Below are 19,216 nucleotides of genomic sequence, written 5' to 3'. Positions count from 1 at the left end.
ACAACCACCACCACCACCTTCTACTCCTCCTCCACCACCACCACCACCACCTTCTACTCCACCACCACCACCACCACCTTCTACTCCACCACCACCACCTTCTACTCCACCTACACCATCTCCTCCACCACCACCACCACCACCACCTCCTCCACCTTCTACTCCTTCACCTACACCATCTCCTCCACCACCACCACCACCACCACCACCACCACCACCACCACCACCACCACCACCACCACCACCTCCTCCACCTTCTACTCCTTCACCTACACCATCTCCTCCACCACCTCCACCTCCTCCACCACCACCACCACCTTCTACTCCTCCACCTACACCACCACCTCCACCACCACCACCACCACCTTCTACTCCTCCACCTACACCATCTCCACCACCACCACCACCACCTTCTACTCCTCCACCTACACCACCACAACCACCACCACCTTCTACTCCTCCACCTACACCACCACAACCACCACCACCACCTTCTACTCCTCCACCTACACCACCACAACCACCACCACCTTCTACTCCTCCACCTACACCATCTCCTCCACCACCACCCCCACCCCCACCTCCACCACCACCACCCCCTCACCTGAGTCCGTGCAGGTGAGCGAGCGTCCCCCCGCCGAGCGCCCTCAGGCTGTTATTGAAGAGGAACAGCGTGCTGAGGCGGCCGAGGTCGCGGAACGCGGCCGGGTGCACGCGGGCCACCCGGTTGTCGTGGGCCAGCAGGCGGTCGAGCGAGCGCAGGCCCCCGAGCGAGGCCCGGCCGAGGGCCCGCAGCCGGTTGCCGTGCAGGAACAGCGACGCGAGGTTGGCGAGCCCGGCGAAGGCCCCGTCCCGCAGCTCGGCCAGGGCGTTGGCCTGCAGGTCGAGGAAGCGGAGGCTGCCGAGGCCCTCGAAGGCGCCCGCGGGCAGCCCGCGGAGGCCGCAGTCGTAGAGGTGGAGGGAGCGCAGCGCGCCGAGGTCCCGGAAGCTGCCGGCCGCCAGCGAGCGCAGGCCCCGGTTGCGGCCCAGGTCGAGCTCCTCGAGGCGGCGGAGGCCCGCGAAGGCGGCGGCGTCGACGGCGCGGATCTCGTTGGCGGCCAGCGAGAGGGCCCGGAGGGCCGGGCTCAGCCGGGGCGACGGGCGCCCCCTGCCGGCGTCGCCGCCGTCGCCGCCGTCGCCGCCCGGGGTCAGCGACGAGATGCGGTTGTTCTGCAGCCAGAGGCGCTCGGCCGTGGGCGGGATCCCGTCGGGGAGCCGCCAGAGGCCCCGGCCCTGGCAGCTCGCCGTCGGGGGGGCGTCGTAGCAGACGCAGTCGCCGGGGCAGGCGCTCGTCGTCGTCGTCGCCGCGGCGACGAGCGCCGGCGGCCGCACGGACGCCAGGAGGAGGAGGAGCGGCCACGGGAGGAGGGGCCAGACGGGGCGGCGGGGAGGTGGTGCCGCCGTGGTGGTGGTGGTGGCGTGGCGGTGAGGACGGTGGTGGTGGTGGTGGTGAGGAGAGGGGTGAGGAGGGGTGAACATCGTGTCCGCTGTGGGGGGGATGGGGGGGTGGGGGGGTGAACGGAAGGCACGCTACAGCGACTCACTCACCTCATCACTCACCCACCCAGTCACTCACTCACCCACTCACTCACCCACTCACTCACCCACCCAGTCACTCACTCACCCACCCACTCACTCACTCACTTACCCAGTCACTCACTCACCCACTCACTCACTCACCAACCCAGTCACTCACTCACCCACTCACCCACCCAGTCACTCACTCACCCACTCACTCATCCACCCACTCACTCACTCACCCACTCACTCACTCACCCACCCACTCACTCACTCACCCAGTCACTCACTCACCCACTCACTCACTCACCCACCCAGTCACTCACTCACCCACCCACTCACTCACTCACTTACCCAGTCACTCACTCACCCACTCACTCACTCACCAACCCAGTCACTCACTCACCCACTCACCCACTCACTCACTCACCCACTCACTCACTCACTCACCCACTCACTCACTCACCCACTCACTCACTCACCCACTCACTCACCCACTCACTCACCCACCTAACCACTCACGCACCCACTCACCTACCCATTCACCTACTCACCCATACTAAACTATTTTTTTGACTATTTATTTTCTAGGTAAGGCCACCCCAGAGCTGCTGTGTCACTCTTTGTTCACAAGCGAACTGGACATCAACAATGATAGCAGCTCAACCACGTGGCTGATATCATCATCGTCGTCATCATCATCACGTGGACAATGACAGCAGCAGCAGCCAAAGACTCTGACCGAGCGTGGCGACGTCGACTCTGAACGTGGAGGGGACAAACGGAGGAGGAGCCGGAGACAAAATCCACGCAGCGACCACCACGGGGAGAGAGACGCAGACTGTACAGAGACAGCAGCAGCAGCAGGGTCGGGGTGGAACCCACGACCTCCTGTAGACCAGGCGAGGTAGTTAACATCTCATAGCCACCGTGGTGATGAGAAACACAGACCTCCTGTAGTCCAGGCGAGGTAGTTAACATCTCATAGCCACCGTGGTGATGATGAGAGAGAGACACAGACCTTCTGTAGACCAGGCGAGGGAGTTAACATCTCATAGCCACCGTGATTATGGTGAGAGAGAGAGACACAGACCTCCTGTAGACCAGGCGAGGGAGTTAACATCTCATAGCCACCGTGATGATGAGAAACACAGACCTCCTGTAGACCAGGCGAGGTAGTTAACATCTCATAGCCACCGTGGTGATGATGAGAGAGAGACACAGACCTCCTGTAGACCAGGCGAGGGAGTTAACATCTCATAGCCACCGTGATGATGGTGAGAGAGAGAGACACAGACCTCCTGTAGACCAGGCGAGGGAGTTAACATCTCATAGCCACCGTGATGATGAGAAACACAGACCTCCTGTATACCAGGCGAGGTAGTCAACATCTCATAGCCACCGTGATGATGATGATGAGAGACACAGACCTCCTGTAGACCAGGCGAGGTAGTTAACATCTCATAGCCACCGTGATGATAATGAGAGAGAGAGACACATACCTCCTGTAGACCAGGCGAGGTAGTTAACATCTCATAGCCACCGTGGTGATGATGATTAGAGAGACACAGACCTCCTGTATATCAGGCGAGGTAGTTAACATCTCATAGCCACCGTGATGATGATGAGAGACACAGACCTCCTGTGTACCAGGCGAGGTAGTTAACATCTCATAGTCACTGTGATGATGATAGACACAGACCTCCTGTAGACCAGGCGAGGTAGTTAACATCTCATAGTCACCGTGGTGATGATGATGATGAGAGACACAGACCTCCTGTATATCAGGCGAGGTAGTTAACATCTCATAGCCACCGTGATGATGATGAGAGACACAGACCTCCTGTGTACCAGGCGAGGTAGTCAACAACTCATAGTCACCGCGGAAACCCACGACTTCAGACGCTGTGATTATCTGCTGGGCTAAATCGCCCGAATGCGACTTCACAACCACCGTCTCACTCACCATGGTGACGTCACATCCACTGTCTCACTCACCATGGTGACGTCACATCCACTGTCTCACTCACCATGGTGACGTCACATCCACTGTCTCACTCACCATGGTGACGTCACATCCACTGTCTCACTCACCATGGTGACATCACATCTACTGTCTCACTCACCATGGTGACATCACATCCACTGTCTCAGAACATGAAGAACCAGTGGCATCTACAAATACAGAACATGAAGAACCTGTGGCATCTACATCTACAGAACATGAAGAACCAGTGGCATCTACAAATACAGAACATGAAGAACCTGTGGCATCTACATCTACAGAACATGAAGAACCAGTAGCATCTACATCTACAGAACATGAAGAACCAGTGGCATCTACATCTGCAGAACGTGAAGAACCAATGGCATCTACATCTACAGAACGTGAAGAACAAGTGGCATCTACATCTACAGAACGTGAAGAACCAGTGGCATCTACATATACAGAACATGAAGAACCAGTGGCATCTACATCTACAGAACACGAAGAACCATTGGCATCTACAAATACAGAACATGAAGAACCAGTGGCATCTACATCTACAGAACATGAAGAACCAGTAGCATCTACATCTGCAGAATGTGAAGAACCAGTGGCATCTACATCTGCAGAATGTGAATAACCAGTGGCATCTACAAATACAGAACATGAAGAACCAGTAGCATCTACATCTACAGACCATGAAGAACCAGTAGCATCTACATCTACAGAACATGAAGAACCAGTGGCATCTACATCTGCAGAACATTAAGAACCAGTGGCATCTGCATCTGCAGAACATGAAGAAGTAGTGGCATCTACATCTGCAGAATGTGAAGAACTAGTGGCATCTACATCTACAGAACATGAAGAACCAGTGGCATCTACAAATACAGAACATGAAGAACCAGTGGCATCTAAATCTACAGAACATGAAGAACCAGTAGCATCTACATCTGCAGAATGTGAAGAACCAGTGGCATCTACATCTACAGAACATGAAGCACCAGTAGCATATACATCTACAGAACATACATCTACAGAACGTGAAGAAACAGTGGCATCTACAAATACAGAACATGAAGAACCAGTGGCATCTACAAATACAGAACATGAAGAACCTGTGGCATCTACATCTACAGAACATGAAGAACCAGTGGCATCTACAAATACAGAACATGAAGAACATGTGGCATCTACATCTACAGAACATGAAGAACCAGTAGCATCTACATCTACAGAACATGAAGAACCAGTGGCATCTACATCTGCAGAACGTGAAGAACCAATGGCATCTACATCTACAGAACGTGAAGAACAAGTGGCATCTACATCTACAGAACGTGAAGAACCAGTGGCATCTACATATACAGAACATGAAGAACCAGTGGCATCTACATCTACAGAACACGAAGAACCATTGGCATCTACAAATACAGAACATGAAGAACCAGTGGCATCTACATCTACAGAACATGAAGAACCAGTAGCATCTACATCTGCAGAATGTGAAAAACCAGTGGCATCTACATCTGCAGAATGTGAATAACCAGTGGCATCTACAAATACAGAACATGAAGAACCAGTAGCATCTACATCTACAGACCATGAAGAACCAGTAGCATCTACATCTACAGAACATGAAGAACCAGTGGCATCTACATCTGCAGAACATTAAGAACCAGTGGCATCTGCATCTGCAGAACATGAAGAAGTAGTGGCATCTACATCTGCAGAATGTGAAGAACTAGTGGCATCTACATCTACAGAACATGAAGAACCAGTGGCATCTACAAATACAGAACATGAAGAACCAGTGGCATCTAAATCTACAGAACATGAAGAACCAGTAGCATCTACATCTGCAGAATGTGAAGAACCAGTGGCATCTACATCTACAGAACATGAAGAACCAGTAGCATATACATCTACAGAACATACATCTACAGAACGTGAAGAAACAGTGGCATCTACAAATACAGGACATGAAGAACCAGTGGCATCTACAAATACAGAACATGAAGAACCTGTGGCATCTACATCTACAGAACATGAAGAACCAGTGGCATCTACAAATACAGAACATGAAGAACCTGTGGCATCTACATCTACAGAACATGAAGAACCAGTAGCATCTACATCTACAGAACATGAAGAACCAGTGGCATCTACATCTGCAGAACGTGAAGAACCAATGGCATCTACATCTACAGAACGTGAAGAACAAGTGGCATCTACATCTACAGAACGTGAAGAACCAGTGGCATCTACATATACAGAACATGAAGAACCAGTGGCATCTACATCTACAGAACACGAAGAACCATTGGTATCTACATATACAGAACATGAAGAACCAGTGGCATCTACATCTACAGAACACGAAGAACCATTGGCATCTACAAATACAGAACATGAAGAACCAGTGGCATCTACATCTACAGAACATGAAGAACCAGTAGCATCTACATCTGCAGAATGTGAAGAACCAGTGGCATCTACATCTGCAGAATGTGAATAACCAGTGGCATCTACAAATACAGAACATGAAGAACCAGTAGCATCTACATCTACAGACCATGAAGAACCAGTAGCATCTACATCTACAGAACATGAAGAACCAGTGGCATCTACATCTGCAGAACATTAAGAACCAGTGGCATCTACATCTGCAGAACATGAAGAAGTAGTGGCATCTACATCTGCAGAATGTGAAGAACCAGTGGCATCTACATCTACAGAACATGAAGAACCAGTGGTATCTACAAATACAGAACATGAAGAACCAGTGGCATCTAAATCTACAGAACATGAAGAACCAGTAGCATCTACATCTGCAGAATGTGAAGAACCAGTGGCATCTACATCTACAGAACATGAAGAACCAGTAGCATATACATCTACAGAACATACATCTACAGAACGTGAAGAAACAGTGACATCTACAAATACAGAACATGAAGAACCAGTGGCATCTACATCTGCAGAACATGAAGAACCAGTGGCATCTACATCTGCAGAACATGAAGAACCAGTGGCATCTACATCGACAGAACATGAAGAACCAGTGGCATCTACAACTGCAGAATGTGAAGAACCAGTGGCATCTACATCTACAGAACATGAAGAACCAGTAGCATCTACATCTGCAGAACATGAAGAACCAGTAGCATCTACATCTACAGAACATGAAGAACCAGTGGCATCTACATCTGCATAATGTGAAGAACCAGTGGCATCTACATCTACAGAACGTGAAGAACCAGTGTCATCTACAAATACAGAACATGAAGAATCAGTGTCATCTACATCTGCAGAACATGAAGAACCAGTGGCATCTACATCTGCAGAACATGAAGAACCAGTGGCATTTACATCGACAGAACATGAAGAACCAGTGGCATCTACAACTGCAGAATGTGAAGAACCAGTGGCATCTACATCTACAGAACATGAAGAACCAGTGGCATCTACAAATAAAGAACATGAAGAACCAGTGGCATCTAAATCTACAGAACATGAAGAACCAGTAGCATCTACATCTGCAGAATGTGAAGAACCAGTGGCATCTACATCTACAAAACATGAAGAACCAGTAGCATATACATCTACAGAACATAAATCTACAGAACGTGAAGAAACAGTGGCATCTACAAATACAGAACATGAAGAACCAGTGGCATCTACATCTGCAGAAGATGAAGAACCAGTGGCATCTACATCTGCAGAACATGAAGAACCAGTGGCATCTACATCGACAGAACATGAAGAACCAGTGGCATCTACAACTGCAGAATGTGAAGAACCAGTGGCATCTACATCTACAGAACATGAAGAACCAGTGGCATCTACAAATACAGAACATGAAGAACCAGTGGCATCTAAATCTACAGAACATGAAGAACCAGTAGCATCTACATCTGCAGAATGTGAAGAACCAGTGGCATCTACATCTACAGAACATGAAGAACCAGTAGCATATACATCTACAGAACATGAAGAACCAGTGGCATCTACATCTACAGAACGTGAAGAACCAGTGGCATCTACAAATACAGAACATGAAGAACCAGTGGCATGTACATCTGTAGAAAATGAAGAACCAGTGGCATCTACATCTGCAGAACATGAAGAAGCAGTGGCTTCTACATCGACAGAACATGAAGAACCAGTGGCATCTACAACTGCAGAATGTGAAGAACCAGTGGCATCTACATCTGCAGAACATGAAGAACCAGTGGCATCTACAAATACAGAAATGAAGAACCAGTAGCATCTACATCTGCAGAACATGAAGAACCAGTAGCATCTACATCTACAGAACATGAAGAACCAGTGGCATCTACATCTGCATAATGTGAAGAACCAGTGGCATATAAATCTGCAGAATGTGAAGAAACAGTGGCAACTACATCTACAGAATGTGAAGAACCAGTGGCATCTACATCTGCAGAACAATAAGAACCAGTGGCATCTACATCTGCAGAACATGAAGAACCAGTGGCATCTACAAATACAGAACATGAAGAACCAGTAGCATCTACATCTGCAGAATGTGAAGAACCAGTAGGATCTACATCTACAGAACATGAAGAACCAGTGGCATCTACATCTGCAGAACATTAAGAGCCAGTGGCATCTACATCTGCAGAACATGAAGAAGTAGTGGCATCTACATCTGCAGAATGTGAAAAAGCAGTGGCATCTACATCTACATAACATGATAACCAGTGGCATCTACATCTACAGAACGTGAAGAACCAGTAGCATCTACATCTGCAGAACATGAAGAATCAGTGGCATCTACATCTGCAGACCATGAAGAACCAGTATCATCTACAAATACATAACATGAAGAACCAGTGGAATCTACATCTACAGAACATGAAGAACCAGTAGCATCTACATCTGCAGAAGGTGAAGAACCAGTGGCATCTAAATCTGCAGAATGTGAAGAACCAGTGGCAACTACATCTACAGAATGTGAAGAACCAGTGGCATCTACATCTGCAGAACATTAAGAACCAGTGGCATCTACATCTGCAGAACATGAAGAACCAGTGGCATCTACAAATACAGAACATGAAGAAGCAGTAGCATCTACATCTGCAGAATGTGAAGAACCAGTAGCATCTACATCTACAGAACATGAAGAACCAGTGGCATCTACATCTGCAGAACATTAAGAACCAGTGGCATCTACATCTGCAGAACATGAAGAAGTAGTGGCATCTACATCTGCAGAATGTGAAGAACCAGTGGCATCTACATCTACAGAACATGAAGAACCAGTGGCATCTACATTTACAGAACGTGAAGAACCAGTGGCATCTACATCTGCAGAACATGAAGAACCAGTGGCATCTACATCTACAGAACATGAAGAACGAGTAGCATCTACAAATACAGAACATGAAGAACCAGTGGCATCTACATCTACAGAACATGAAGAACCAGTAGCATATACATATACAGAACATGAAGAACCAGTGGCATCTACATCTACAGAACGTGAAGAACCAGTGGCATCTAGAAATACAGAACATGAAGAACCAGTGGCATCTACATCTGCAGAACATGAAGAACCAGTGGCATCTACATCTACAGAACATGAAGAACCAGTGGCATCTACATCGGCAGAATGTGAAGAACCAGTGGCATCTACATCTGCAGAACATGAAGAACCAGTGGCATCTACAAATACAGAACATGAAGAACCAGTAGCATCTACATCTGCAGAGCATGAAGAACCAGTAGCATCTACATCTACAGAACATGAAGAACCAGTGGCATCTACATCTGCATAATGTGAAGAACCAGTGGCATCTAAATTTGCGGAATGTGAAGAACCAGTGGCATCTACAGCTACAGAATGTGAAGAACCAGTGGCATCTACATCTGCAGAACATTAAGAACCAGTGGCATCTACATCTGCAGAACATGAAGAACCAGTAGCATCTACATCTGCAGAATGTGAAGAACCAGTGGCATCTACAAATACAGAACATGCAGAACCAGTAGCATATACATCTACAGAACATACATCTACAGAACGTGAAGAAACAGTGGCATCTACAAATACAGAACATGAAGAACCAGTGGCATCTACATCTGCAGAACATGAAGAACCAGTGGCATCTACATCTGCAGAACATGAAGAACCAGTGGCATCTACATCGACAGAACATGAAGAACCAGTTTGCATCTACAACTGCAGAATGTGAAGAACCAGTGGCATCTACATCTACAGAACATGAAGAACCAGTAGCATCTACATCTGCAGAACATGAAGAACCAGTAGCATCTACATCTATAGAACATGAAGAACCAGTGGCATCTACATCTGCAGAATGTGAAGAACCAGTGGCATCTACATCTACAGAACATGAAGAACCAGTGGCATCTACATCTACAGAACGTGAAGAACCAGTGGCATCTACATCTGCAGAACATGAAGAACCAGTGGCATCTACATCTACAGAACATGAAGAACGAGTAGCATATACATATACAGAACATGAAGAACCAGTGGCATCTACATCTACAGAACGTGAAGAACCAGTGGCATCTAGAAATACAGAACATGAAGAACCAGTGGCATCTACATCTGCAGAACATGAAGAACCAGTGGCATCTACATCTACAGAACATGAAGAACCAGTGGCATCTACATCAGCAGAATGTGAAGAACCAGTAGCATCTACATCTACAGAACATGAAGAACCAGTGGCATCTACATCTGCAGAACATTAAGAACCAGTGGCATCTACATCTGCAGAACATTAAGAACCAGTGGCATCTGCATCTGCAGAACATGAAGAAGTAGTGGCATCTACATCTGCAGAATGTGAAGAACTAGTGGCATCTACATCTACAGAACATGAAGAACCAGTGGCATCTACAAATACAGAACATGAAGAACCAGTGGCATCTAAATCTACAGAACATGAAGAACCAGTAGCATCTACATCTGCAGAATGTGAAGAACCAGTGGCATCTACATCTACAGAACATGAAGAACCAGTAGCATATACATCTACAGAACATACATCTACAGAACGTGAAGAAACAGTGGCATCTACAAATACAGAACATGAAGAACCAGTGGCATCTACAAATACAGAACATGAAGAACCTGTGGCATCTACATCTACAGAACATGAAGAACCAGTGGCATCTACAAATACAGAACATGAAGAACATGTGGCATCTACATCTACAGAACATGAAGAACCAGTAGCATCTACATCTACAGAACATGAAGAACCAGTGGCATCTACATCTGCAGAACGTGAAGAACCAATGGCATCTACATCTACAGAACGTGAAGAACAAGTGGCATCTACATCTACAGAACGTGAAGAACCAGTGGCATCTACATATACAGAACATGAAGAACCAGTGGCATCTACATCTACAGAACACGAAGAACCATTGGCATCTACAAATACAGAACATGAAGAACCAGTGGCATCTACATCTACAGAACATGAAGAACCAGTAGCATCTACATCTGCAGAATGTGAAAAACCAGTGGCATCTACATCTGCAGAATGTGAATAACCAGTGGCATCTACAAATACAGAACATGAAGAACCAGTAGCATCTACATCTACAGACCATGAAGAACCAGTAGCATCTACATCTACAGAACATGAAGAACCAGTGGCATCTACATCTGCAGAACATTAAGAACCAGTGGCATCTGCATCTGCAGAAAATGAAGAAGTAGTGGCATCTACATCTGCAGAATGTGAAGAACTAGTGGCATCTACATCTACAGAACATGAAGAACCAGTGGCATCTACAAATACAGAACATGAAGAACCAGTGGCATCTAAATCTACAGAACATGAAGAACCAGTAGCATCTACATCTGCAGAATGTGAAGAACCAGTGGCATCTACATCTACAGAACATGAAGAACCAGTAGCATATACATCTACAGAACATACATCTACAGAACGTGAAGAAACAGTGGCATCTACAAATACAGGACATGAAGAACCAGTGGCATCTACAAATACAGAACATGAAGAACCTGTGGCATCTACATCTACAGAACATGAAGAACCAGTGGCATCTACAAATACAGAACATGAAGAACCTGTGGCATCTACATCTACAGAACATGAAGAACCAGTAGCATCTACATCTACAGAACATGAAGAACCAGTGGCATCTACATCTGCAGAACGTGAAGAACCAATGGCATCTACATCTACAGAACGTGAAGAACAAGTGGCATCTACATCTACAGAACGTGAAGAACCAGTGGCATCTACATATACAGAACATGAAGAACCAGTGGCATCTACATCTACAGAACACGAAGAACCATTGGCATCTACATATACAGAACATGAAGAACCAGTGGCATCTACATCTACAGAACACGAAGAACCATTGGCATCTACAAATACAGAACATGAAGAACCAGTGGCATCTACATCTACAGAACATGAAGAACCAGTAGCATCTACATCTGCAGAATGTGAAGAACCAGTGGCATCTACATCTGCAGAATGTGAATAACCAGTGGCATCTACAAATACAGAACATGAAGAACCAGTAGCATCTACATCTACAGACCATGAAGAACCAGTAGCATCTACATCTACAGAACATGAAGAACCAGTGGCATCTACATCTGCAGAACATTAAGAACCAGTGGCATCTACATCTGCAGAACATGAAGAAGTAGTGGCATCTACATCTGCAGAATGTGAAGAACCAGTGGCATCTACATCTACAGAACATGAAGAACCAGTGGTATCTACAAATACAGAACATGAAGAACCAGTGGCATCTAAATCTACAGAACATGAAGAACCAGTAGCATCTACATCTGCAGAATGTGAAGAACCAGTGGCATCTACATCTACAGAACATGAAGAACCAGTAGCATATACATCTACAGAACATACATCTACAGAACGTGAAGAAACAGTGACATCTACAAATACAGAACATGAAGAACCAGTGGCATCTACATCTGCAGAACATGAAGAACCAGTGGCATCTACATCTGCAGAACATGAAGAACCAGTGGCATCTACATCGACAGAACATGAAGAACCAGTGGCATCTACAACTGCAGAATGTGAAGAACCAGTGGCATCTACATCTACAGAACATGAAGAACCAGTAGCATCTACATCTGCAGAACATGAAGAACCAGTAGCATCTACATCTACAGAACATGAAGAACCAGTGGCATCTACATCTGCAGAACATGAAGAACCAGTGGCATTTACATCGACAGAACATGAAGAACCAGTGGCATCTACAACTGCAGAATGTGAAGAACCAGTGGCATCTACATCTACAGAACATGAAGAACCAGTGGCATCTACAAATACAGAACATGAAGAACCAGTGGCATCTAAATCTACAGAACATGAAGAACCAGTAGCATCTACATCTGCAGAATGTGAAGAACCAGTGGCATCTACATCTACAAAACATGAAGAACCAGTAGCATATACATCTACAGAACATAAATCTACAGAACGTGAAGAAACAGTGGCATCTACAAATACAGAACATGAAGAACCAGTGGCATCTACATCTGCAGAAGATGAAGAACCAGTGGCATCTACATCTGCAGAACATGAAGAACCAGTGGCATCTACATCGACAGAACATGAAGAACCAGTGGCATCTACAACTGCAGAATGTGAAGAACCAGTGGCATCTACATCTACAGAACATGAAGAACCAGTGGCATCTACAAATACAGAACATGAAGAACCAGTGGCATCTAAATCTACAGAACATGAAGAACCAGTAGCATCTACATCTGCAGAATGTGAAGAACCAGTGGCATCTACATCTACAGAACATGAAGAACCAGTAGCATATACATCTACAGAACATGAAGAACCAGTGGCATCTACATCTACAGAACGTGAAGAACCAGTGGCATCTACAAATACAGAACATGAAGAACCAGTGGCATGTACATCTGTAGAAAATGAAGAACCAGTGGCATCTACATCTGCAGAACATGAAGAAGCAGTGGCTTCTACATCGACAGAACATGAAGAACCAGTGGCATCTACAACTGCAGAATGTGAAGAACCAGTGGCATCTACATCTGCAGAACATGAAGAACCAGTGGCATCTACAAATACAGAAATGAAGAACCAGTAGCATCTACATCTGCAGAACATGAAGAACCAGTAGCATCGACATCTACAGAACATGAAGAACCAGTGGCATCTACATCTGCATAATGTGAAGAACCAGTGGCATATAAATCTGCAGAATGTGAAGAAACAGTGGCAACTACATCTACAGAATGTGAAGAACCAGTGGCATCTACATCTGCAGAACAATAAGAACCAGTGGCATCTACATCTGCAGAACATGAAGAACCAGTGGCATCTACAAATACAGAACATGAAGAACCAGTAGCATCTACATCTGCAGAATGTGAAGAACCAGTAGGATCTACATCTACAGAACATGAAGAACCAGTGGCATCTACATCTGCAGAACATTAAGAGCCAGTGGCATCTACATCTGCAGAACATGAAGAAGTAGTGGCATCTACATCTGCAGAATGTGAAAAAGCAGTGGCATCTACATCTACATAACATGATAACCAGTGGCATCTACATCTACAGAACGTGAAGAACCAGTAGCATCTACATCTGCAGAACATGAAGAATCAGTGGCATCTACATCTGCAGACCATGAAGAACCAGTATCATCTACAAATACATAACATGAAGAACCAGTGGAATCTACATCTACAGAACATGAAGAACCAGTAGCATCTACATCTGCAGAAGGTGAAGAACCAGTGGCATCTAAATCTGCAGAATGTGAAGAACCAGTGGCAACTACATCTACAGAATGTGAAGAACCAGTGGCATCTACATCTGCAGAACATTAAGAACCAGTGGCATCTACATCTGCAGAACATGAAGAAGTAGTGGCATCTACATCTGCAGAATGTGAAGAACCAGTGGCATCTACATCTGCAGAACATGAAGAACCAGTGGCATCTACAAATACAGAACATGAAGAAGCAGTAGCATCTACATCTGCAGAATTTGAAGAACCAGTAGCATCTACATCTACAGAACATGAAGAACCAGTGGCATCTACATCTGCAGAACATTAAGAACCAGTGGCATCTACATCTGCAGAACATGAAGAAGTAGTGGCATCTACATCTGCAGAATGTGAAGAACCAGTGGCATCTACATCTACAGAACATGAAGAACCAGTGGCATCTACATCTACAGAACGTGAAGAACCAGTGGCATCTACATTTGCAGAACATGAAGAACCAGTGGCATCTACATCTACAGAACATGAAGAACGAGTAGCATCTACAAATACAGAACATGAAGAACCAGTGGCATCTACATCTACAGAACATGAAGAACCAGTAGCATATACATATACAGAACATGAAGAACCAGTGGCATCTACATCTACAGAACGTGAAGAACCAGTGGCATCTAGAAATACAGAACATGAAGAACCAGTGGCATCTACATCTGCAGAACATGAAGAACCAGTGGCATCTACATCTGCAGAACATGAAGAACCAGTAGCATCTACATCTGCAGAATGTGAAGAACCAGTGGCATCTACAAATACAGAACATGCAGAACCAGTAGCATATACATCTACAGAACATACATCTACAGAACGTGAAGAAACAGTGGCATCTACAAATACAGAACATGAAGAACCAGTGGCATCTACATCTGCAGAACATGAAGAACCAGTGGCATCTACATCTGCAGAACATGAAGAACCAGTGGCATCTACATCGACAGAACATGAAGAACCAGTTTGCATCTACAACTGCAGAATGTGAAGAACCAGTGGCATCTACATCTACAGAACATGAAGAACCAGTAGCATCTACATCTGCAGAACATGAAGAACCAGTAGCATCTACATCTATAGAACATGAAGAACCAGTGGCATCTACATCTGCAGAATGTGAAGAACCAGTGGCATCTACATCTACAGAACATGAAGAACCAGTGGCATCTACATCTACAGAACGTGAAGAACCAGTGGCATCTACATCTGCAGAACATGAAGAACCAGTGGCATCTACATCTACAGAACATGAAGAACGAGTAGCATATACATATACAGAACATGAAGAACCAGTGGCATCTACATCTACAGAACGTGAAGAACCAGTGGCATCTAGAAATACAGAACATGAAGAACCAGTGACATCTACATATGCAGAACATGAAGAACCAGTGGCATCTACATCTGCAGAACATGAAGAACCAGTGGCATCTACATCTACAGAACATGAAGAACCAGTGGCATCTACATCAGCAGAATGTGAAGAACCAGTAGCATCTACATCTACAGAACATGAAGAACCAGTGGCATCTACATCTGCAGAACATTAAGAACCAGTGGCATCTACATCTGCAGAACATGAAGAAGTTGTGGCATCTACATCTGCAGAATGTGAAGAACCAGTGGCATCTACATCTACAGAACATGAAGAACCAGTGGCATCTACATCTACAGAACGTGAAGAACCAGTGGCATCTACATCTGCAGAACATGAAGAACCAGTGGCATCTACATCTACAGAACATGAAGAACGAGTAGCATCTACAAATACAGAACATGAAGAACCAGTGGCATCTACATCTACAGAACATGAAGAACCAGTAGCATATACATATACAGAACATGAAGAACCAGTGGCATCTACATCTACAGAACGTGAAGAACCAGTGGCATCTAGAAATACAGAACATGAAGAACCAGTGGCATCTACATATGCAGAACATGAAGAACCAGTGGCATCTACATCTGCAGAACATGAAGAACCAGTGGCATCTACATCTACAGAACATGAAGAACCAGTGGCATCTACATCGGCAGAATGTGAAGAACCAGTGGCATCTACATCTGCAGAACATGAAGAACCAGTGGCATCTACAAATACAGAACATGAAGAACCAGTAGCATCTACATCTGCAGAGCATGAAGAACCAGTAGCATCTACATCTACAGAACATGAAGAACCAGTGGCATCTACATCTGCATAATGTGAAGAACCAGTGGCATCTAAATCTGCGGAATGTGAAGAACCAGTGGCATCTACAGCTACATAATGTGAATAACCAGTGGCATCTACATCTGCAGAACATTAAGAACCAGTGGCATCTACATCTGCAGAACATGAAGAACCAGTAGCATCTACATCTGCAGAATGTGAAGAACCAGTGGCATCTACAAATACAGAACATGAAGAACCAGTAGCATATACATCTACAGAACATGAAGAACCAGTGGCATGTACATCTGCAGAACATGAAGAACCAGTGGCATCTACATCGACAGAACATGAAGAACCAGTGGCATCTACAACTGCAGAATGTGAAGAACCAGTGGCATCTACATCTACAGAACATGAAGAACCAGTAGCATCTACATCTGCAGAACATGAAGAACCAGTAGCATCTACATCTATAGAACATGAAGAACCAGTGGCATCTACATCTGCAGAATGTGAAGAACCAGTGGCATCTACATCTACAGAACATGAAGAACCAGTGGCATCTACATCTACAGAACGTGAAGAACCAGTGGCATCTACATCTGCAGAACATGAAGAACCAGTGGCATCTACATCTACAGAACATGAAGAACGAGTAGCATATACATATACAGAACATGAAGAACCAGTGGCATCTACATCTACAGAACGTGAAGAACCAGTGGCATCTAGAAATACAGAACATGAAGAACCAGTGGCATCTACATATGCAGAACATGAAGAACCAGTGGCATCTACATCTGCAGAACATGAAGAACCAGTGGCATCTACATCTACAGAACACGAAGAACCAGTGGCATCTACATCAGCAGAATGTGAAGAACCAGTGGCATCTACATCTGCAGAACATGAAGAACCAGTGGCATCTACAAATACAGAACATGAAGAACCAGTAGCATTTACATCTGCAGAGCATGAAGAACCAGTAGCATCTACATCTACAGAACATGAAGAACCAGTGGCATCTACATCTGCATAATGTGAAGAACCAGTGGCATCTAAATCTGCGGAATGTGAAGAACCAGTGGCATCTACATCTACAGAATGTGAAGAACCAGTGGCATCTACATCTGCAGAACATTATGAACCAGTGGCATCTACATCTGCAGAACATGAAGAACCAGTAGCATCTACATCTGCAGAATGTGAAGAACCAGTGGCATCTACAAATACAGAACATGAAGAACCAGTAGCATATACATCTACAGAACATACATCTACAGAACGTGAAGAAACAGTGGCATCTACAAATACAGAACATGAAGAACCAGTGGCATCTACATCTGCAGAACATGAAGAACCAGTGGCATCTACATCTGCAGAACATGAAGAACCAGTGGCATCTACATCGACAGAACATGAAGAACCAGTGGCATCTACAACTGCAGAATGTGAAGAACCAGTGGCATCTACATCTACAGAACATGAAGAACCAGTAGCATCTACATCTGCAGAACATGAAGAACCAGTAGCATCTACATCTACAGAACATGAAGAACCAGTGGCATCTACATCTGCATAATGTGAAGAACCAGTGGCATCTACATCTACAGAACGTGAAGAACCAGTGTCATCTACAAATACAGAACATGAAGAATCAGTGGCATCTACATCTGCAGAACATGAAGAACCAGTGGCATCTACATCTGCAGAACATGAAGAACCAGTGGCATTTACATCGACAGAACATGAAGAACCAGTGGCATCTACAACTGCAGAATGTGAAGAACCAGTGGCATCTACATCTACAGAACATGAAGAACCAGTGGCATCTACAAATACAGAACATGAAGAACCAGTGGCATCTAAATCTACAGAACATGAAGAACCAGTAGCATCTACATCTGCAGAATGTGAAGAACCAGTGGCATCTACATCTACAAAACATGAAGAACCAGTAGCATATACATCTACAGAACATACATCTACAGAACGTGAAGAAACAGTGGCATCTACAAATACAGAACATGAAGAACCAGTGGCATCTACATCTGCAGAACATGAAGAACCAGTGGCATATACATCTGCAGAACATGAAGAACCAGTGGCATCTACATCGACAGAACATGAAGAACCAGTGGCATCTACAACTGCAGAATGTGAAGAACCAGTGGCATCTACATCTACAGAACATGAAGAACCAGTGGCATCTACAAATACAGAACATGAAGAACCAGTGGCATCTAAATCTACAGAACATGAAGAACCAGTAGCATCTACATCTGCAGAATGTGAAGAACCAGTCGCATCTACATCTACAGAACATGAAGAACCAGTAGCATATACATCTACAGAACATGAAGAACCAGTGGCATCTACATCTACAGAACGTGAACAACCAGTGGCATCTACATCTGCAGAACATGAAGAACCAGTGGCATCTACATCTACAGAACATGAAGAACGAGTAGCATATACATATACAGAACATGAAGAACCAGTGGCATCTACATCTACAGAACGTGAAGAACCAGTGGCATCTAGAAATACAGAACATGAAGAACCAGTGGCATCTACATATGCAGAATATGAAGAACCAGTGGCATCTACATCTGCAGAACATGAAGAACCAGTGGCATCTACATCTACAGAACATGAAGAACCAG

General features: G+C 45.3%; 1 protein-coding gene across 4 annotated transcripts in view; it reads right to left on the bottom strand.

Moving 5' to 3' along the window:
• Positions 1-19,216, bottom strand: part of LOC142922669 (reticulon-4 receptor-like 2) — a 122,668-nt gene that overhangs the window by 1,149 nt on the left and 102,303 nt on the right. For all 4 annotated transcript variants that reach the window (XM_076063503.1, XM_076063504.1, XM_076063502.1 and 1 more), the window contains one exon: positions 605-1,526. In XM_076063503.1, the coding sequence (XP_075919618.1) occupies positions 605-1,526 (922 nt within the window). The remainder of the gene's footprint in view (positions 1-604; positions 1,527-19,216) is intronic.

Source organism: Petromyzon marinus, unplaced genomic scaffold (assembly GCF_048934315.1).
Source record: "Petromyzon marinus isolate PM22_M1 ecotype Great Lakes invasive population unplaced genomic scaffold, UKy_Petmar_22M1.pri1.0 PM_Scaffold_139, whole genome shotgun sequence".
In the NCBI taxonomy this organism is placed as follows: Eukaryota; Metazoa; Chordata; class Hyperoartia; order Petromyzontiformes; family Petromyzontidae; genus Petromyzon; species Petromyzon marinus.
Note: the sequence above shows the minus strand (reverse complement) of the source record. Positions and strands in the feature narration are given on the sequence as shown.